At 40.4% G+C, this 22,389-nt stretch overlaps 1 protein-coding gene across 1 annotated transcript; it reads right to left on the bottom strand.

Annotated features, from left to right (window-relative positions):
• Window positions 1-317: 317 nt before the first annotated feature.
• CDX4 (caudal type homeobox 4) lies at window positions 318-8,978 on the bottom strand. Its single transcript, XM_043895581.1, has 3 exons — window positions 8,480-8,978; window positions 1,779-1,924; window positions 318-524 (listed from the first exon to the last, which is right to left on the bottom strand). The coding sequence occupies exons 1-3, from the start codon at window positions 8,976-8,978 to the stop codon at window positions 318-320; spliced, it is 852 nt and encodes a 283-aa protein (XP_043751516.1).
• Between the last annotated feature and the right edge of the window lie 13,411 nt (window positions 8,979-22,389).

A 22,389-nucleotide genomic window follows, 5' to 3' on the forward strand; every position in this document is an offset into this window, starting at 1 on the left:
ACAAGCAAATTTCTGAAATTGTGAATAATAGAGTTGCAAGGGCTTGCGACTATAGCTTTCAATTATACAGCTTACCACCTAGTTCCTTGAGTGACTGACATAGCATCGCACACAGGAGTTTTCTAGGTATAGTTCCTAACAGTAAGTGATCCTTGAATTATATTCAATCCATGGTGCATCCACTCATTCTGAATACTGTCTTACAAGGAATTATTACCTAATGTTGCAACTCCCCTGCTGATATCTTAAGAGACCAAAAAGACAATGCTAAAGGAAGGGCATTTTCCATTTCTCTTTGCCTTTCTTTCATTCAGATTTCATTCAGAGACTATGACCTGCTGAATCTCGATAGGCTGAAATCCACGAACAGCAGATGGGGTGGTGAAAAAAGTATTAGGTAGTTCCCCAGGGCTGATGGAGCCAGAGTCACTTTGCACTGAGCCTCCAGTGTTCTCAAACTGGGATATTTTCTTTTTGATCATCTTTCTTTCCTTGGCTCTGCGATTTTGAAACCAGATTTTCACCTGAAACAAAAAATGCTTTGGATTTAATGGGGCAACATACTGAATGCATTTTTCAAAGTCATTGCTGATATTGTTCAGGGACTTTAGTATTAATATTTACAAAGCCTTTTCACATGCATCACTTGAGCCTCACAATGACCTTGTGAAGCATGCCCATTTGACAACAGGTTTTTTTTTAAAAAAGGCTGAGACTCAGAGAGGGAAAATATATTGCATGAGATGAAATTGAAATCAAGCCCAGGGCCTCAGACTCTGAATGCAGTAGTCTTTACATTATACCTCACTCACCATCTTTGTTGCACAGGTAAAAATAAATAATGATAGAATGGCAGATTCTGAGACATGAAAAGGGAGGGATTTAAATAGCAAAGGTGATTATGATCTGTCATTAAAACATTAAGATTAGTGACTTCCCTGGCAGTCCAGAGGTTAAGACTCTGCACTTCCAATGCGCAGGGCACAGGTTTGAACCCTGGTCTGAGAACTAGGATCCTACATGCCATGTAAAAAATTTTTTTAAAAGTAAGGTTAATGAAACAGAACTGGGTGAACAAGGGTGATGAAGTACTATATCTCTTGCTGTGATATCATTGTGCCTTTATAAATGGTTGAAATGCAGACTACTTGGGATAAGACACTAAAGGACTTTACAGTTCTAGAATTCTATGATATCCAGGATTACTCCTAGACCTTAGTGGAAAAATAAAAAAAAGAACATCAAGTAGTTATGTCATATCAAAATCTGGGTGAGTGGAAACCACTGATTCTTGCCAAGATTTAATTTTCACTGAGTGTCCACAGTAAGCTAAATTTGAGGCAGGAATCATAGGATTAATAGACTACAGAAAATTAAATCTCCTAGCCTGAATAATAGAAAAACTTGCTTCAGGTATAAGCATTGGTGTTCATTTACTGTTATAATTTGACTGATATAAGTCAGATAATTGCCATGATTGACAGATTTCCACTTCACACATAGATTGTAACTACTTGGGAAATCATATCAAGGTTTTGACTTGGCTGACCAATTGTATGAGGATTTTAATCCTTCTCCATCCACTATGTCCCCACCCTTGTTTCCACACCTACATAGTGCCCACCACACTAAGAGGTTCAATAGGAAAAATATGGGCTTTAGGAAAGCTTTGAGAATGGCTTAGTCTTCTTTTGCTTCCCTCCTGCTTATAGATGTCCTTAAAATCTTAGCCTATTGAAATGCTTATATGAAAAATGTTAAATGTACTTCCGGTGTACCTGTCTCTCAGAAAGGCCCAAGTTGACTGCAAGCTCTGATTTTCTCCGAATGGTGATATATCTATTGCAGTGGAATTCTTTCTCCAGTTCCAACCTTTGATGATCTGTGTAAACTACACGGTACTTTTCTTTTGTCCTGGTTTTCCCTGTTAGGGGAGAAAAGAGTGTATTTAATCATATTTTTTTCCTTTGGAGATTATTTTGGTTGGAGGAATCAGAGCCACTGTTCCTACCCTTAGCTATTACTTTCAAATATAAAACAAGTACATTTTTTGAACCAAATATGTCATAAGTCCATTTCTTCATTAAGTACTTTGTCATCTGTGGCTATTTCACACAGACACACACACTCACACACACACACATGCATTCAACACACCTGTCACAGCACCATTGACATACTGTTACACCAAAGCATTTTAAGACAAACACTTTAGCCATGATTTTCATTCCTTTCCCACTCACATATGAGAACAGTATTGGCAATAGTAGCACCATCCATTATACATGCACTTCCATTTATACTGTATACAGTTCTTTCATGTTGTCTCCTATTGAACCTTTCTCTCACCTACCCTTTCAACTTATGTAGAATGTGTCTTATTCCCATTGTACAGAGAAGGAAACCGAGGCTCAGTGTAGGTAAGTGGCTTTGTGCTAGTGGGCTTAGGAATGGGGACCCAAACATATACCTCTGACTCCAAGTCCAATGTGCCAAATGTTAGTCCTAGTTTAAATATGCTGGGCAGCATAAGGATGGCCCAAGTGTAGCAAACTGTTTTGTGATACTGACATTCTTATTACATGCACATTCTAGAGAGAATTTCACTTGGATAGTAATTAAAAAAGAAAACATGTACTGTCACTTAGATTCTGTTCTACAATAGCTCTATGGGCTTCCCTGGTGGCTCAGACAGTAAAGCGTCTGCCTGCAATGCAAGAGACCTGGGTTCGGGAAGATCCCTGGGTCGAGAAGATCCCCTGGAGAAGGACATGGCAACCCACTCCAGTACTCTTGCCTGGAGAATCCCATGGATGGAGGAGCCTGGCGGACTACAGTCCACGGGGTCTCAAAGGGTCGGACACGACTGAGCTACTTCACTTTCACTTTCTCTTCACCTATTAGAAAAATAGTTTAGCTTTTTTGTTGCTGATGTTGTTTAGTCACTCAGTTGTATCTAACTCTTGCAACCCCATGGAGTGTAGCCCTCCAGGCTCCTTAGTCCATGGGACTTCACAGGCAAGAATACTGGAGTGGGTTGCCATTTCCTTCTCCAGGGATTTTTGAGGGAGTTTAAAAAAAAATTTTATTCCCGAATGGAAAATGAGTGGGGGAAAGTAGGGGGTGTTGTTGACTTTACCAGAATAAAATGGGTATTCTAGTATTCTTTGAAAGGATATCCAAACATTTGCTTTGTGTTACAACGTTTAACTAATTTCTCATGCCCTCCTTCAAATAGAGTTTTATTCCTCCTTTTAAATTTTCCAAAGGTGATTAGGAAGTTTCTTTTTCTTTTCAATTTTTCTAACCCCCTCCAGGATCTTCCTCCTTTTCTCTATAGCTTTTGGCAACCCCCTTCTGATCTTCCCTGGTTGTTTTTGATGTGAAGTTTTGGGGAGCGATCTGTAAGACAAAGGTTTCTTTAAAGTGTTTCCCTAAACTCCATTGAGGTGTTAAGATGCAGCACAAGCTTAACAAAGAGCTACATAGCATCAGATCCCATCTTGAACCCTCTTTACATTCAGGAACACCAGCCAATTGGTTTGGAATTTACAAGCCCTAAACAAATGTCAGACACCCTTTCATCTCCAGGAAAGAAAAAATAAAAGGGGACATGAATGTAGAAACAAATTCTAGAGGAGAGATATGTTTTAGGATTAAGTCATGGACTAAAGAACTAAACAAAACTTTCCTTCTTGAAAATGGAAAATGATGAGCTCCAGTCAGTTAATCTATCTCAAAGGCTCAAACTATGAGCTGGTTTTCTCTTTGTTTGCTTGTTTTTCATGGGGTTTTTTGATACCAATTTTTTAAATTGAAGTATAGTTGATTCACAATATTGTGTTAGGTTCATTTGCAACAACCTGGAAAGACCAAGGCAATATTATGCTCAGTGAAATGTCAGACAGAGAAAGACAAATACTATATGGTATCACTTATATGTGGAATCAAAAATATAATACAAATGAATGTATATGCAAAACAGAAACAGACTCACAGATACAGAAAACAAACTTCAGCTGCTTTTCTGAATCTAGGAAACCAAAGTTCTGTCATTTGGTATGTTACAAAGGCAGAATGTATATTTGAGGTCACAATGAAAACATTGAGGTTTAATTTATTTCTAGAACCTAAAATCTTAGAATCAAAGTATATCTTTGAAGAGAAGGTCCCTAAAACTGTTCCTAATCCCAAAGTGACTGAGTGTTTAAATTCTAACTTGAGGCAGAAGTTAAAATTTAATGTGTGTGTGTCTGTTTTCAACTCTTTGATAATCAGTAAATATAACCAGACTTCAAGAATTCTGGAAGGTTGCAATTCTTCCCCACCCCCATTGGTCATAAATTCCCCTCTTGCAGTTTCTTCTGAGGACAATAAAGTCAATACCAGGCCTCTTTATTTGCCATGAAAATCCTCACCCTTTCCGGCAATATAACCCCTGAAGAAAGGAGGGATGAGGAAGAGCCAGGCTGCATATCAAAGCCATGCAAAGTGTTAAAAAAAAGTCTGTTGCCCCAATCTTATGGATAAGACCTCAGACCTCAAGAAGACTAGATTAGTTGGAAATACTGACTTGCACGTTTAACGAAGAGAAATGAATTCTCATTTCCTGGTGCTCCTCTTGTGTCCTTCCTCCCAAGCTATTTTCTTTCCAGTTACTTCATTGTCTCTTCCCTTAAATGATGAAATCTGATTGACTGGGTTTTGGACATTTTCTAGTGGAGCATAGAACCATATTTCCATACTAAAACACTAACAAAGTGCTAAAAGCAGTAGCTTTTATTGTTCAAGCCATTCTCTTCTCCCAGAGACTATGACAGTGCTGAGGGTGAGGGCTTCCCCTTCTCCAGCACTATTGTGAGTTAATCTACGAAAATAACAAACTTTAAGTTGTATTACAGGGCTGCTTCAAAGCTCTGTGGTGGGATTTCATTACTTGCCCTGACCAACGACTTTGACAAACCTCTGTAGTTCCCATAAGGAGACAGGATCCCTACAGAGTTTGCAAACAAATGTCATTATATATGATGACTTATCATCACCTAAATGTGCTCATTTGAGAGACTGGCTGTGAAAGTGCTATTAGGCAAAAAAGCACTCTCCAAACCTAAGGATTATGATGATGGTGACAGTGAGGGTAAAGATGATTAACACCAATCCCTTTCAATAGGGAACAGAGTGTAATTAACACCATCATAATGAGTTTCCATGCGATGGTAATCTTTTGCTGCTTTTAGTTAAAAATTGCATCCAAATTCATTTATAAAAATTGTCCAATTTAAAAAAATGATCAAAATCAAGAAAGATAATGATAAGCTTTAGGAATTGCTAAGTAACTCATTTTCTAAAATGTCCTAACTGAAGAAAACCTTTTAACTTCCTTGGTTTTCTGTCTTTTGTCCAGTGGGTTAATCAGAATTATTCAAAGTCACTTCCTTCTCTCCTCTTCTTTCCCACCCCTAAAAACAAAGCTCCTCTCCAGCCCTGCTTAGGTTACCTCCTTTCCAATACTCATACAAGGCTACAACTCTGGGTAAAATAAAAACAAAATGAAAAAATCCCTAGAGTAGTGCTGTCAATGTTTAAAATATGAAAATACTGAACTTTTAAACTGACAATGTTTAAAATATGAAAATGATGAACTTTTCGTGGAATATCTCTGTCAGTTTCCTTTTCACATAATTTTTAAAACAAGGTATGTTTTCAAACAGACTATTTAGGGAACAAAGCGAAAATAAAAATATCTCACTTAAATCAAATCTCTTAGTGGACAGTCATTTATTCTGTATGTCAGTCCCCTTTCTGTCATTCAAAAATCAAATGCCATGATAATCACTATGAAATGTTTTCCTATTGTCCCCTAATGTGCGTATTTTTGTTTCTTTAACTTAAGACTAGTTAAAACATTCTTAAATAACATAAAGAGTTTTCATTTGACTACCATAATCAAGGAGGGGTTACTTCCATTTTGTAGATCATCTGTTTTGTTCTCAGCCATAAGTCAAATGTCCTATAGTACTACAGAGCGAAGTATAAAATTTAGGAGGATCTGACTTATTCACTTAACAGATATTTGTTTAACACTCATTATGTACTAAGCATACAAATGGATGCCTTTTGGTTTGGAGTGATACAGAGAGATGATCAGCTTAATTTTTTCTCAGGTTATCAGTTCATAACCTGAGATCTATGGAAGGGTTTTCAGTGTATCCATGAGTCTCCCCAAATTATTCAAATAAATGACATATGTGGGACTTCCCTGGCAGTCCAGTGGTTAAGACTCTGTGCTTCCACTGCAGAAAGCATGGGTTTGGTCCATGGTCAGGGAAGTAAGATCTTATATGCTGCTTGGCAAGACCAAAAAGTAAATAAAAATTTTAAAAATCTGGTGGAAAAAATGAAGTGTGTTCATATGCATTTGTGCCCTTGTGCATTTTTCTGGAAGAGGGTCCATACTTTTCATCATATTCTTGAATCATTGCTAAATATGTACTTAGGCTGCAAGAATAAAGCAAAGGGGTATTTTTATAAGACATTAAAATGAAATGGTGATTGAATTTAATAAAGCCTCATCTATAGGATAGGCTGCCACAAGTTAGTGAGGTTCTAAAATCATTCAATTTAGAATTTCTCATAGAAGTTGGAGAGAAAATCTTGTGAAGATGGTATTGTACAGCAAGGTTTGAAGACTGAGCTAAAGATGAAGACTCCATAGAGTAATTTAGAGCCCCTTTCTAAACTTCTCCTGGCACCAGAATTATACAAAAGAGAGACTCTGACAAATGCAAATGAAGACTATCAAACAGAGTAACCCATCATATTTTCTCTTTTAAACAGAAAATTCATGACTCAAGATAATTATTTTACCTTGTCCTTTCCTTCCCATTGTTTTGTCTTTCAAACAACATACTCGTGACTTTCCTTTTTTAAAGTATTTCAAAACATAATCCTGAACTGGAGCAGCCACTTTTCTGGCTTTTGTGTCTTTTGCTGATAGTTAGGTCTTAGTGAATAGGTGTTAATTACAACCCTAAGATTAGATATAACAACAGCCCTGACAGTGCCCCACCCTAAGCTTACTTTCTATTCTTTTTAGCCCACCAACTCACTCTTATTTCAAAAGGCAATATGCAGATTTACTTACAAACACTTTAGAGCTAAGTATTTAAGCTCTACTCTTAATTTGGGATTGTTACCCTAGTAATGTCCTAATCAATTGGAATTGCCTCCTCCAGGCTGAGTACTCTCAATGATAAAATTTGGTCCCTTTCCACCCTCTTGCTTTTGCTATTTTTAAGCAGAGAAAAAGTGCAGAACTGTGAGCAGAAGCATAATCATTATGGGCAAATGCTTTTGAATTGTCATTTCTTCCCCAGAGGGATGAAAGTGATAGAGCTGAATTTTACTAATTTTCTCTAATGAAAGGGAGTGATGAGTTGGAATAAGAATGTGATAAAAGCACAACTATAGCTGAAAACAAACATCTCCCCACCTTCCTCCTCCAGCCCCTGTCCAAGATTAAAGCAGAGTATGCAGAGTACACCCCCACCCCCACCCCCACCCCACACCCCTGCTCACACCCTCCTCCCAGTAGCCACCAACCAGTAGCTTGCTGGTAGGAGCGTGAGTTGGCATTAGGCTGAGATCTCTGGGCTTTCCTATGTGTCCTGAAAAGCCTGTGTCCAGTCCCTGCACCTCGAAATGCCTGCCTGTACTGTTAGGAGGGCTTTAATCCCTTTAACTTTATTGATGCTGGGGCTGATATTGGTGCACACCCCTGGAATGTTAGGGTTGAGCAGCTTATTATGTCCCAGTGGTGTTTCCTTCCATTGGTGGAAGGAAAGTTGTACAAAGGCATTGGGTTTGAATTCAGCTGGCTCCTGCCAGCTTGGGCAAAGGAAACTGGAGCCTCCTTGAGAGTCCAGGGTGAGGAGGCCATTTTGCCATAAGGGCCTTTGTGGCTAAACTGGACTGCCTATTGCCAATCAAGCACTAAATCTAAGTTGACCATCACCAGATTTGGGGGAGAAGCCGACCTGCTCAGATAGAGAAGGCTTTGAAATGGAACAGGCGAGCAGCAGTGACTGAGCATAGAGAAACATAGTTGTCCTCTCCTCATTCACCCACTGACCTTCCCCGTGAATCTGTTTTCCTATCTGAGCAACTGTAGGGTTGGATCTTGATCTTTGTGGCTCAGTATGTCCATCGTCACCGCGGTTGCTCCTTTGGCTGATCAGAAAATGATGAAAAAGTCCTCTACTGTCAGCTTAGTTCCAAGCACTACACTCTGTTTTTGAGCAGAGGCACAAACGAGGGAGGTCACTTGTGGTCTGGGGCCCTGGGCAGTAAGCCACGTAGTGGTCTCCTTAGCTAAGCTGTTCGGAGAGAAGTCTGAGAAGTAGGAGGACCAGAAGGCCAAGAGAAGTAGAGAAGAAGCAAAGGAAGGAAAAGGATCAGAGCATTGGTATCGGTTACTCACCAGTCACCTGCACTGTCTTGCGCATCCATGCATAGGGGCTGTGACGGCTTCTGCTAGAACTCTCACCTGCGATGCCGGCGTCGATGGGGAACAGTGATCCTCCCGCTGGTGTTGGCAGGCTGCTACCGCTGTTTCCACCCCCTGCGGGGCCCAGGTTGCTATATTCCGGTGAGCTGAAAGCGGCGGGGCTCGAGGTCATGTCGTTCATGGGGACCGTACCCATAGTACTGGATGGCCCTGGATACACGCTCCAGTCTTCACGGGGGGGACTATAGGGTGACCCCCAGGCTCCCAGCGTTGGCCCGTGAGGATCCATACCAGGCATATGGGGATATCTCATGTAGTGCGCATAAGAAGGGGCCGCTGCGAAGTTGGAGGCTGGCAGAAGACTCCCACCATCCCCAGTGGCACCAGCCCCGGCGGTGCCACCTCCTGCGGGGCTCCTGAGAGTGCCGGAGTACATGTCCGCTTCTTTTTCCAAAAGGCAGCTTCTGTACATAGTGGCTTGGATATGAGAAAGGAGCTCCCTAAGGCATCCTGAAGTCCCTATAAGGTCCCAATCCGACTTTGAGAAGCAGTAGGGAACCAGAAGTTTAGCTGTGCTGCACGCCCCTCCGACTACTCCATAGGCGTTTCCTACCCTGACGGTTTCCAGGTGACTGGTAGCCCTGTATAGACGGGCCCCCAATTGCTGGGCTGACGTCAAGGGGCTTTAGGCTTTTACATAGCATTTGCATTCAAATGAACGGCCATTTCACTTTCACAAGGACTTGTTCACTCTACATCCTCTCCAAGAGATCCTGTGCCTTTCAATCTCATCTTTCTCGCTTTTGTCCACCTGATCCCATGGCACTAACTTTGCGCTTTTGGAAGCAGGAGCTCCTCCAGAGGTTTCTGACCAGTTCCCCGCAAAGTGAGATAGAGAGGTGTAGAATCAGGGCAAAATCCTGTTATTTGGTCCTTACCCTGTGGCTTCTTCCCTTTATGCTGATCTTCTGCACCTAGTCTGCATTCTTGGTATCTTCTCTGCCCACAGTCCCTGGCACAGGCACTCCACATGGCACTGGCCCATGATAGTACTAAAAAGGGCTCTCCCTTCTCTTCATTGCCCACCCCCCAGTAGGAGGAGAGCTTTGTTTCTGAGGACAGAAATTCATTTCACAACTATATATTGTGTGCCTACTATGTGCTAGGCTGCTGTATACTCAGGGGGTAGAGCAGTGAACAAGACAAACATTCCTGCTCTGCCTTCCTGAGGTTATATTCCAGTAGGTGATAGGCTGGATTAATTGAATGTTTTACAAATGTATACAAATTAAAGAAAGATAAAGAGAGGACGTTATGAAAACAGAAAGGAAAGAAGGAGAAGACTCTTGTGGATAGTGAGTGGGCTTTCTTATTTTTCTGTCAGTTCACTAGTCTTGCTTGGGTATCTCTTTCTGCCAGTACTCACAAAGAGCCAAATTCCTGCAGGCTCAAACTCAGAGCAGCTGAAGCTCCCAACTTGCTTTCACACTTGCAATTTCCTTTGTAAAGTTAAAATTGTTGAAAAGACATGGAGTTGCCAGTAAATGCCAGTGAACTCAAGATTTTACTTCAAGAAATCAGATCACCTCTTGATGACAAAACCAGTTTATATTCCAGTATTCCTTCTCCCTCCACGACTGAAGTGACTTAGCATGCACGCACATTCCTTCTCCCTCACTCTTGCCCCCTCCCAAAGCCTACCACAACCTTTAATTCAAGATGTGTTCCTATTCAGAGAATATGCTTCTCCATAAAGTCCAACACAACCTGGCACCCTCATTAACTAACCCTCTTTGGCTTCAGAAATATCATATTACTTCTGGGAGTTTCAGGGTTTCCCCTTGTATAATAGGGACACTAACAGTGTCTGTATTTTGAAGGCAGGATTTCCTGAGATGATGTATGCAAACTGTTTAACAACACTTGGCACACAGCACAGGACCACTGTATTCATTAATCTACTCAATATTTATTGAGTGCTAGGTGCTATTCTATGTATGGAGACATCAATAGTGAACAAAGCCCTTGTTAAGCTTATATTCTCAAGGGGAGATATACTAATAAGTAATTAAATTTTATGGTATGTCAGATAGTAATAATCAACATTGTAAAAAAAAAAGAAAGCAGCAAAGAAAATAAGGAATGCTAGAGGATGTTTCAATTTAATATATGGTGGTCTGGGAGGACCTTACTTAGAAATAATATTTAAGTAAAATATAGAAAAAGTGATGGATTGAGCTATGAAGCGAGGATCCAGACAGAGGGAACAGCAAATAAAAAGAAAAGCCTGTCTTTTATTGGAGAAATAGCAAGAAGGAAAGTGTGGCTAACAGGTAGATGAGGTCCAAACATAGGGTGGGTCATTTTTAATTCCTAAGCTTTTACTCTAAGTGAGATAGGAAGACATTGTAGGGTTTTGAACAGATAAGTGACATGACTTAAGTTTTGAAAAGATTGCTTTGGTCATGGGATTAAGAATAGACTATAAGTGGGCAAAATAAAATCAGGCTGGTTAAGTAAAAGGCTATTGCAATAATCCAGGTGAATGGCATCAGGGATGGAGAGGAGTGGTTGAATTCTGGATATATTTTGAAGCCTGGATTGGAAAATGAGAAGGAAGAGAAGGAACAAAAGTAATTGGTCAGCAAAGACTAATTAAAACCCGGCACTGGGGAGAAGGGACTAAGGAGCAGGAAAATCACATATTTATAGGCACTTTGTGTACATGACCTCATTCAATCTTTGCAATTTTACTTACTATCACTCCCATCTTAGAGACAAAGAAATCAAGGCTCAGAGAGGTGGCATGACTATTTAAATGAACTACTGGTATGTAGTAGAGCTAGGTTCCCATTCTAGGTAGCTCAGATTGCAAAGTTCATGTTCTTAAGTTGGAACCAGGCAAAATGTACAACCTCAGGGCTTAGGCTTCTATTTTCTTTCTCTGCTCAGGCTCCCAGGCCCTACATTCAATCCTTTTCACAACATAGACCCAATACCCTTGCATTATTCTCCTTCATCTATTCTATCTTGAGGCAAACTGGTCCATCTGACATTTGAAAAGCTATATCAGTATGGAAGCATATTCAGGACCTTTAAGACTAAGCTAACCAAATATTGTCATTTTATCTATGAGGAAACAGAGGGTCTGAGTGGGGAAGGTAGTCTTTAAGGCAGTGAATGACAGAACTGAGATTCTAACTCAGGTCTGTTGACTCCCAGACCAACAGTCTTTCACTTTAAAAATGTATGTTTGCTTATGCCTAGACAGTTTTTATGCATAAAAATTGTTTCAATTCTCCCTAAAGATTCAGCTTAAATGTCACCTCCTCCCAAAAGTCTTGTTATGATACTCCTCTCAGAGAGTGTACTTCCTCTTGCCTGAATCTCCTTATCAACTCCCCCACTGACTAATACTATTCTTGTCCATCTTAGTATTATTTGGGGTCTTATCTGAATATTTTGGAATTTGAACACATTGAAAAGGTGTCAAGGGGCATGTTTGAGCCCTGCAGAATGGAGTGTCATGCACATGATAGGGTCTCAAGAAACATTTGTATGCTGAATCAATAAGTGACCTTGGAAATGTAGATTTTAAGTCACCATTTTGACTCAACTCTAGGGATGTCTTGAAGAGAAACCAGTAAGTTGTCCAGTGCTTAGTGGAACTTGGCTTCAAGATTACTTTAGTTTTGTGTTTTTGTTTGTTTCTGGAAATGGGAGTAGAATGTGGGGGCAGGGAAGTGGGAGAGAGAGGCGGAGTGGCAGGAAGGTTCAATCTAGTTTATTTGACTGGAAATTTTGATTTCTTTTTTTTTAACCTGGAAATTAATCAGAGAGGAAACCTCACTGCAGAAAGCAGAGTTGTTGTTCAGTCACCAAGTCATGTCCGACTCTGCGACCCCATGGACTGTAGCTCTCCAGGAAGCAGAGTGGCCAGCAGCAAAAGTCAAAACCCACAGGCTGAGGGTCAGGGCTCAGGCTATACAAGGATTATCAAAGCAGTTTGGACATCCCTGACTGTTGTCTCTCAATTCAAGCTTTGCACTTTGGGCTCTGTAAACAGCATCCTTCCACCTACCAATTCTTACCTACCTTCCTGAGCTACTTGGAAACTTAGTGATGTGTCTTGGGACAAGAAAGAAGCCTTGTCGCCTTTTCATCCATCTTTGACACTGTGATGGACCTTTGTAATTGCAAGGCCAGACACCCTCGAGAATGAGCACTGCTAGGCTCTGATGTTGTTTAGTTGCTAAGTCATGTCCGACTCTTTTGCGACCCCATGGACTGTATAGCCCACCAGGCTCTTCTGTCCAGGGGTTTTCCAGGCAAGGATATGGGAGTGGGTTGCCATTTCCTACTCTAGGGGATCTTCCTGACCCAGGGATTGAACCTGCGTCTCCTGCATTGCAGGTTAATTCTTTACCACTAAGCCACCAGGGCTCTGGCCTACTCCAAAGTATTGCAGTAGGGGCAGGACCAAGGAGTGTCTGGAGAAAGATTAATATTCTTTGACAGGAGTGTGAATAGTCAGGGCAAGTACTCCTTGGAGTGGTGGAAGGCCAGGGATCTGTAACCACCCTACCCGCAGGTCAAATTACCCAGATCTGGGTTAGGAGAACAAAAAGAATGAGGGAAGTCTGGGCTTTGAGATGGAGGCAAAAATACGTGTAAATCTATTGCTGATTCATGTCAATGTATGACAAAACCCACTGAAAAAATTAAAAAAAAAAAAAGAATTCTTCCTTAGGAGGAAGTTAGTGCCGCGGGGGGAAAAAAAAAAAAAAAGACAACATAGTGGAAAAAAAGGCTTCTTGTCCATCAAAAGGCATCATCAACTCTAGAAGAGAGAAGATATGTATAAGGAAGCAAGCAAGGGCTATTGCTTAATGCCAAGACCCCAAACTTAAGAAGGTTAGGTCAGGGGAAGGGTTTACAGAAGAGAGAGGAGGAAGACAGAGAGGCCAATCATACGTGAATGTTTAGTTGCTTAGTCGTGTCCGACTCTGTGATCCCATGGATTGTAGACTACCAGGCTCCTCTGTCCATGGGATTTTCCAGGCAAGAGCACTGGAGTGGGTTGCCATTTCCTTCTCTAGAGGATCTTCCTGACCCAGGGATCGAACCCAGGTCTCCCACATTGTAGGCAGACACTTTACCTCTGAGCCATCAGGGAAGTCCCATAAAGGATTAAGAGGATTAATGAGAGATTAAGAGGATTAAGGTAGGTTGATTAATCCTTAATGAGAGGATTAATGTAGGCTGATTCTCTGAAAGAAAAAGAGAAATGCAAATGTGTGCTATATTTTTAGGGAAATAGAACCAGAAACCCAGTTCACAGAGCATGTACTCCAGGTCAGGACCAGCGCTGGTTCCTTTCCAATATGAACTTCCATTAGGGTCGTTACAATCAAAGGAAGTAGATGGTATCAGCCCTGGTTTATAGTGGTGGGGGGATAGAGGTGAGAATGGAGATTCAATGAGGTTTAGTGACAGGCCCAAGGACAAACATCTAGTAAGAAGGAGCCAGTAAATCACTATGGCCATAATGTTCATGCAGGGTCTGGGGATCAGGACTTGGAGAATTCCTGGCGATTCTATAACAGCACGCCTAGTCTAGTTGTTATGCCCATACTTACTGAACACAGGATACAAAAAAATTGACATAAGCTATAATGGTAAAGATTTAGATTAGTTCTGTAGAAGAGCATGTACACTATGAGGGCCAGGAAGCACTGTGGAGGGTGAACAAGTTGATGAAAGAAACATGATGTGTGGTCTTTTTAGAAGTCAAGGTGGCATTCTGTGAGGGATTGTTTCAGAACAGTTTGGTTTTGAAGCCAACATAGTGATTGATGTGATTGATGTTTGATTTTATAATGAGCATTTTTACTCTAAAAGATTTGCTTTTAATTTGACCCATCTCCAGTTCAGTTTCCTTATTCTCTCCCACTTAAAAATACCTCTAGCATCATATAATCTTACTATTTTAAAAAATATTTATTTATTTATTTATCTGGCTGCCTTGATCTTAGTTGTGGCACACAGGATCCCTGATCTTCACTGTGGCATGTGGACTCTTTAGTTGCAGCATGTTGGATCTAGTTCTCTGACCAGGAATTGAACCTGTGCCTCCTGCACTGGGAGTGTGGAGTCTTAGCCACTAGACCCCCAAGGAACTTCCCATCTTACTACTTTTTGCTCATTCTCTCACTGAATAATTTCTCCACTGCATTTTCATTCTTTCCTAAACACCCAAACTTCATTATCCTTCACCTAACCGAACTGTGAGCTGTGAGTTAATAATGGTATGTATATATTTGGTATATATAAATCATATATATATATATATATGAATTGCATAACTATATAACTATGAATTATATATTATTTACAAAATAATAAAATTTGTTTTAAAATCAGTTTTAGGTTCACAGCAAAACTGAAAGTACAGAGGGTAAATATCCTCTGTTCCCTCCTACCCACAACCTTCCTCACTACACAGTGGTACATTTATTACAGTCAATGAACCTACTTTGATGCATCATCATCACTTAAGTTCATAGCTTACATTAGGGTTCACTCTTGGTGTTATATATTTTATGGGTTTTGACATATATCCACTATTGTAGTATCATACAAAATACTTTCCCAACCCTAAATATCCTTTGTGCTCTGCCCATTCATCCCACCCTGCACCTAACCCCTAGTAATCACTGATATTTTTACTGTCTCCATAGTTTTGCCTTTTCCAGACTGTCATATAGCTGGAATCATACAGTATGTAGTCTTTTTAGATTTTCTTTTTTCATTCTAATATATATTTAAGTTTCCTCCATGTCTTTCAAAGCTGGATAGCTCTTTTTTTTTTTTCCCATCACTGAATAATATTCTGTTCCTTGGGTGTACCATGGTTTATTTACCCATTCACCTGCTGAAAGATATCTTAGTTGTTTCCAAATTTTGGAAATTATGAATAAAACTGCTATAAATATATGTGTGCAGGTTTTGTGTAGATAAAAGTTAATTAATTTGGGTAAATACTAAGAAGTGTCTGCTGGATCACATGATAAGACTATGCTGTTTCAAAAGAAACTGCCAAACTGTCTTTCAAAGTGGCTGTACCATTTTGCATTCCTACCACCCATGAATGAGAGTTCCAGCTGCTACACATCCTTGCCATCATTTGGTGTCAGTGTTTTGCATTTTAGCCAGTCTAATAGGTAGGTAGTGGTAACTCATTTTTGTTTTAATTTGCAATTCCATAATGACACATGATGTTGTACATCCTTCACATGCTTACTTGGCATCTGAATATCTCTGTTGAATCTGTTCAGATTTTTTGATCATAAAAAAATTGAATTGTTTGTTTACTTATTGTTGAGTTCTTTGTATATTTTGGATGAAAGTCCTTTACAAATGGTGTCTTTTGCAAATATTTTCTCCAAGTCTGTGGCTTGTCTCCTCATTCTCTTGACATAGACTTTTGTAAGATTTTCTTTCATAGATCCTACTTTTGGTATTGCATCTAAAGAGTCATTGCCATACCCAAGGTCAAATAGGTATTCTCCTATATTCTCTTCCAGATGTTTTATAAAGTTTAAATTTTACATTTAGGTTTATTATCCATCCTGAGTCAATTTTTGTGAAGGGTGTAAGGAGTCTTTCTTTCTTTCTTTCTTTCTTTCTTTCTTTTTTTTAACATGTGAATGTTCAGTTGTTCCAGTACCATCTGTCCAAAAGCCTGTCTTTGCACCACTGTATTGGTTCTTTTCAAAAATCGGTTGGCTATATTAATGTGGCTCTATTTCTGGGCTCTGTATTCAGTTCCATTGATCTAGTTGTCTATTCTTTCACAAAAACCATACTATCTTGGTCCATGAATCAGGGAAATTGGATGTGCTCAAATAGGAGATGGTAAGAGTGAACTTTGACATTTTAGGAATCAGTGAACTAAAATGGACAGGAATAAGCAAATATAATTCAAATGGCCATTATATCTACTATTGTGGGCAAGAATCCCTTAGAAGGAATGAAATATCCCTCATAGTCAACAAAAGAGTCTGAAATGCAGTACTTGGGTGGGATCTCAAAAATGACAGAAAGATCTCTGTTTGTTTCCCAGGCAAACCATTCAACATCACAGTAATCCAAGTCTATGTCCCAACCACTAATGCTGAAGAAGCTGAAGTCGAATGGTTCTGTGAAGACCTACAAGACCTGCTAGAATTAACACCAAGAAAAAGAAAAAAGATGTCCTTTCCATCATAGAGGACTGGAATGCAAAAGTAGGAAGTCAAGAGATTCTTGAATAACAGGCAAGTTTGGCCTTGGAGTACAAAATGAAGCAGGGCAAAGGCTAACAGAGTTTTGCCAAGAGAACACACTGGCCACAGCAAACACTCTCTTCCAACAACACAAAAGATGAGTCTACACGTGGATATCACCAGATGGTCAATACCGAAATCAGGTTGATTAAATTTTTTGCAGCCAAAGATGGAGAAGCTCTATACAGTCAGCAAAAACAAGACTGGAAGCTGACTGTGGCTCAGATCAAGACTTCCTTATTGCAAAATTCAGACTTACATTGAAGAAAGTAGGGGAAACTCCTAGGCCATTCAGGTATCACCTAGATCAAATCCTTTATGATTATACAGTGGAAATGACAAATAGATTCAAGGGATTAGATCTGATAGACAGAGTGCCTGAAGAACTATGGATGGAGATTCATAACATTGTACAGGAGGCAGTGACCAAAGCCATCCCAAAGAAAAAGTAATTCAAGAAGGCAAAATGGTTGTCTGAGGAGGTTTCACAAATAGTTGAGAAAAAAAGAGAAGTGAAAAGCAGAGGAAAAAGGGAAAGATATACCCGATTGAATGCAGAGTTCCAAAGAATAGCAAGGAGAGATAAGAAAGCCTTCCTCAGTGATCCATGCAAAAAAAAAAAAAAAAAGAAAAGAAAAGAAACAATAGAATGGGAAAGACTAGAGATCTCTTCAAGAAAATTAGACATACCAAAAGAACATTTCATGCAAAGATAGGCACAATAAAGGACAGAAACTCTAAGGACCTAACAGAAGCAGAAGATATTAAGAAGAGGTTGCAAGAATATACAGAAGAACTGTACAGGAAAGCTCTTAATGACCAGGATAACCACAATAGTGTGGTCACCCATCTAGAGCCAGACAGTCAAGTGTGAAGTCAAGTGGGCCTTAGGGAGTGTTACTATGGTCTACGGCCATACCACCCTGAACGCGCCCGATCTCGTCTGATCTCGGAAGGAAGTGTTACTATGAACAAAGGTAGTGGAGATGATAGAATTCCAGTTGAGCTATTTCAAATCCTAAAAGATGCTGCTGTTAAAGTGCTGCACTCAAAATGCCAGCAAATTTGGAAATTTCAGCAGTGACCACAGGACTGGAAAAGATCAGTTTTTATTCCAATCCCAAAGAAGGGCAATGCCAAATGATGTTTGACTGTGTGGATCACAACAAGCTGTGGGAAATTGTTAAACAATGGGAATACCAGACCACCTTACCTGCCTCCTGAGAAACCTATGCAGGTCAAGAAGCAACAGTTAGAACCAGATATGGAACAATGGACTGGTTCCAAATTGGGAAAGGAGCATGTCAAGGCTGTACATTGTCACCCTGCTTATTTAACTTTTATTCAGAGTAAATCATGCGAAATGCCAGGGTGGATAAATCACAAGCTAAAATCAAGATTTCCAGGAGAAATATCAATAACCTCAGATATGCAGATGCTGCTGCTCCTGCTAAGTCACTTCAGTCGTGTCCAACTCTGTGAGACACTGTAGACAGCAGCCCACCAGGCTCCCCCGTCCCTGGGATTCTCCAGGCAAGAACACTGGAGTGGGTTGCCATTTCCTTCTCCAGATATGCAGATGATACCACCATAATGGCAGAAAGTGAAGAGGAACTAAAGAGCCTCTTGATGAGGGTGAAAGAGGACAGTGAAAAATCTGGGTTAAAACTCAACATTCAAAAAATAAGATCAAGGCATCCGGTCCCATCACTTTATGGCAAACAGATGGGTAAAAACTGGAAACAGTGAGAGACTTTATTTTCTTGGACTCCAAAATCACTGCAAATGGTGACTGCAGCCATGAAATTAAATGATGCTTGCTCCTTGGAAGAAAAGCTATGACCAACCTAGACAGCATATTAAAAAGCAGAGACATTACTTTCCTGAGAGAGGTCCGTCTAGTCAAAGCTATGGTTTTTCCAGTAGCCATGTATGGTTATGAAAGTTGGACCATAAAGAAGGCTGAGTGCTGAAGAATCGATGCTTTTGAATTGGAAAGACTAGAGATCTCCTCAAGAAAATTACAGACACAAAGGGAATATCTAATGCAAAGATGTGCACAATAAAGGACAGATACAGTTTGGAGCAAACAGAAGCAGAGGAGATTAAGAAGAGGTGGCAAGAATACACTGAAGAACTGTACAAAAAAGCTCTTAATGACCTGGATAACCACAATGATGTGATCACTCACTCAGAGCCAGACATTCTGGAGTGTGATGTCAAGTAGGCCTTAGGAAGCATTGCTATGAACAAAGTTAGTGTAGGTGATGGAATTCCAGATGAGTTATTTCAAGTCCTAAAAGATGATACTGTGAATGTGCTGCACTCAATATGCCAGCAAATTTGGAAAATTCAGCAGTGGTCACAAAACTGGAAAGGGTCAGTTTCAATTCTAATCCCAAAGAAGGGCAATGCCAAAGAATGTTCAAGCTACCACACAACTGCACTCTTTTCACATATTTGCAAGGTAATGCTCAAAATCCCTTCCCAAGGAAGCCTGGTGTGCTGCAGTCCATGGGGTTGCAGAGTTGGACATGGCTGAGGAACTGAACAACAACCAACTAGCCTCTGACAACTCTGCCCCATTGAGGATTGAGTGTGGAGATGACACAGCTGCTTGGGTTGTGGGGATCTTGGTGGCACCACAGTGCAGGGATACCAGCTGCCTCAGCCACAGGAGCTATGGCACTATTGGAGTCTTTTTCTAGCCTCTGGCAGCTGGCGCTCAAAGGGCCTCTTTGGCTAAATCTTCCCTGTTTGGAATGTTCAGGCACTTAAACGGCCCCCCTCTTTTGTGTCCCTCTTTATTGCTTAGCCTGTTAGGCACTTAAAGGGTCACCCTCTCTGGGGTCTTTCTCTATTGTTCAACTGCCAGCACTGGCATGTGGTGAGATAGAGGCTACAGTGATGGTTCCACCCCCTACACATGACTCAGCAGTATCACCTTGCCTCCATGGCTGCCTGGCTTTCCTCCACAGGCATTTCCCACTGCAGTCTCCCTCTTGGGCCATCTCCCTGCAGTCAACAGCAGACCTCACCCTGGTATTGCTCTCCAATCCCTATGCTCCCAGCCTCTGCACTTTCTAGGGGACTTGCATCCCTGTGTGGGGTATGTAGGGCTGAGGCAAGGCTTGTCTGTGTGATTTTCACTCCATTCAGCCTGTCAGAGATCAGCTGCTGCACTTTCCAACAGCCTCAAATGCTTCTCTTCTGTCCCAAATAATTTCCCTGATGTGGAGATCTGATCCCTGGTTCAATTTCCAAACCCCTCTGGGTGTAGGTCCAGTCCTGCTCACTCTCTGCTTTCCCCCCCTCCTTCCTTAATCCTGCCATGTCTATGGGTCTATATATTCCTTCCTGGTGGTCAGGAACTCCTGCCCACTGTCAGATGTTGTTCTGCAAGATCTTCTGTGTTCTGAAGGTTTTCCTGATGCATCCATGGAGAGAGATGTACTGCTCCTCCAGCTACTCCTCTGCCATATTGTCTCATCTCTGATTTTATTTATTTATTTATTTATTTTTGATGATAGACATTCTAGCTGGTGTGAGGTGATATCTCATTGTAGTTTTGATTTGCATTTCTTGAATGATTAGCAATGTTGAACATCTTTTCATGTGCCCCTTGGCCATCTATCTGTATATTTTCTTTCTTTCTTTTTTCATTTATTTTTATTGGTTGGAGGCTAATTGCTTTACAATATTGTAGTGGTTTTTGCCATACATATTTTCTTTGGAGTAATAGCTGTTTAGGTCTTCTGCCCATATTTTTAGTGAGTTGTTTGTTTTAATGCTGTTAAGCATCATAAGCTGTTTGTAAATTTTGGAGACTACTCCCTTATCAGTCACATAGTTTGGAAATTTGCAAATATTTTCTCCCAGTCTGTGTGTGTCTTTTCATTTTGTTTATTGTTTCCTTTGCTGTGCAAAATCTTTTGAGTTTGAATAGGTCCCATATGTTTATTTTTATTTCCATTATTCTGGGAGGTGGATTGAAAACAATGTGGATATGATTTATGTCAGAGCGTTCTGTTTTCCTCTAGAGGTTTTATGGGCTTCCCTGGTGGCTCAGACGATAAAAGGTCTGCCTGCAATACAGGAGACCCAGGTTCAATCCCTGGGTCAGGAAGATCCCCTGGAGAAGGAAATGGCAAGTCTCTCCAGTATTCTTACCAGAAAAATCCCATGGATGAAGGAGCGTGGAGGTCTACACCCTATGGGGGTCACATAGCAAAGAGTTGGACACAATTGAGTGACTAATACATAGGAGTTTCATAGTGTCCAGTCTCACATTTAGGTCTTTAATCCATTTTGAGATTATTTTTGTGTATAGAGTTAAAGAATGATCTAATTTCATTTAAAAAAAAAATGTGGCTGTCCAGTTTTCCCAGCACCATTTGTTGAAGAGACTGTCTTTCCAACAGTGTGTAGTCTTGTCTCCTTCGTCATAGATTAATTGATCATAGGTGCATGGGCTTATTTCTGGGTTTTCTATCCTCTTCCATTTATCTATATTTCATTTTTGTGCCAGTATCATACAGTTTTGATGACTATACCTTTGTAGTATAGTCTGAATTCAGGGAGCCTGATTACTCTGGATCCATTTTTTCTTAAGATTGTTTTGGCTATTTTGGGTCTTTTGTGTCTCAATACAAATTTTGAGATTTTTGTTGTTGTTGTTCCACTTCTGTGAAAAATGCCATTGGTGATTTGATAGGGATTTCATTGAATCTGTAGATTGCCTTGGGTAGTATAGTCATTTTGATATTATCAATTATTCCAACCCATGCACATGGTATATCTTTCCATCTGTTTATGTCTTCTTCAATTTCTTTCATCAGCATCTTATAGTTTTTGGAGTACAATTCTTTTATCTCCTCAGGTAGGTATTTCATTCCTAGCTGTAGGTTTGTTGTATATGGCCTTTGTTAAGTTGAAGATGGGGGAAAAGTGGAAGCAATGACAAATTTTATCTTCTTGGGCTCCAAAATCACTGCAGATGGTGAAATTAAAAGATGCTTGCTCCTTGGAAGGAAAGCTAATGACAAACTTAGTGTATTAAAAAGCAGAGAAATCACTTTGCTGACAAAGATCCATATAGTCAAAGCTATGGTTTTTCCAGTAGTCATGTACAGATATGAGAGTTGGACCATAAAGAAGGCTGAGTGCCAAAGAATTGATGCTCTCAAATTTTGGTACTGGAGAAGACTCTTGAGTCCCTTGGACAGCAAGGAGTCAATTGGACAGCAAACCAGTCAATCCTAAAGGAAATCAACCCTGAATATTCATTGGAAGAACTCTTTCTGAGGTTGAAGCTCCAATACTTTGGGCACCTGATGTGAAGAGTTGACTCACTGGAAAAGACACTGATGCTGGGAAAGATTGAAGACAAAAGGAGATGGGGGCCATAGAGGATGAGATGGTTAGATAGTATTACCAATTCAATGGACATGAATTTGAGCAAACGGTGGGAGATAGTGGAGGACAGGGAAGCCTGGTGTGCCACAGTACATGAAGTCACAATCAGACATGACTTGGTGACTGAGCAATAACACTTTA

The sequence above is a fragment of the Cervus elaphus genome, chromosome X, assembly GCF_910594005.1.
Source record: "Cervus elaphus chromosome X, mCerEla1.1, whole genome shotgun sequence".
Classification (NCBI taxonomy): domain Eukaryota; kingdom Metazoa; phylum Chordata; class Mammalia; order Artiodactyla; family Cervidae; genus Cervus; species Cervus elaphus.

Excerpts from the sequence above, each read along its gene's own strand:
- CDX4 (XM_043895581.1), bottom strand. The coding sequence starts at position 8,978 with ATGTACAGAAGCTGCCTTTTGGAAAAAGAAGCGGACATGTACTCCGGC. Across the intron at positions 1,925-8,479 it reads CAAGACAGTGCAGGTGACTG|GGAAAACCAGGACAAAAGAA; the intron begins GTGAGTAACCGA and ends CTCCCCTAACAG. Across the intron at positions 525-1,778 it reads TGGGCCTTTCTGAGAGACAG|GTGAAAATCTGGTTTCAAAA; the intron begins GTACACCGGAAG and ends TTTTTGTTTCAG.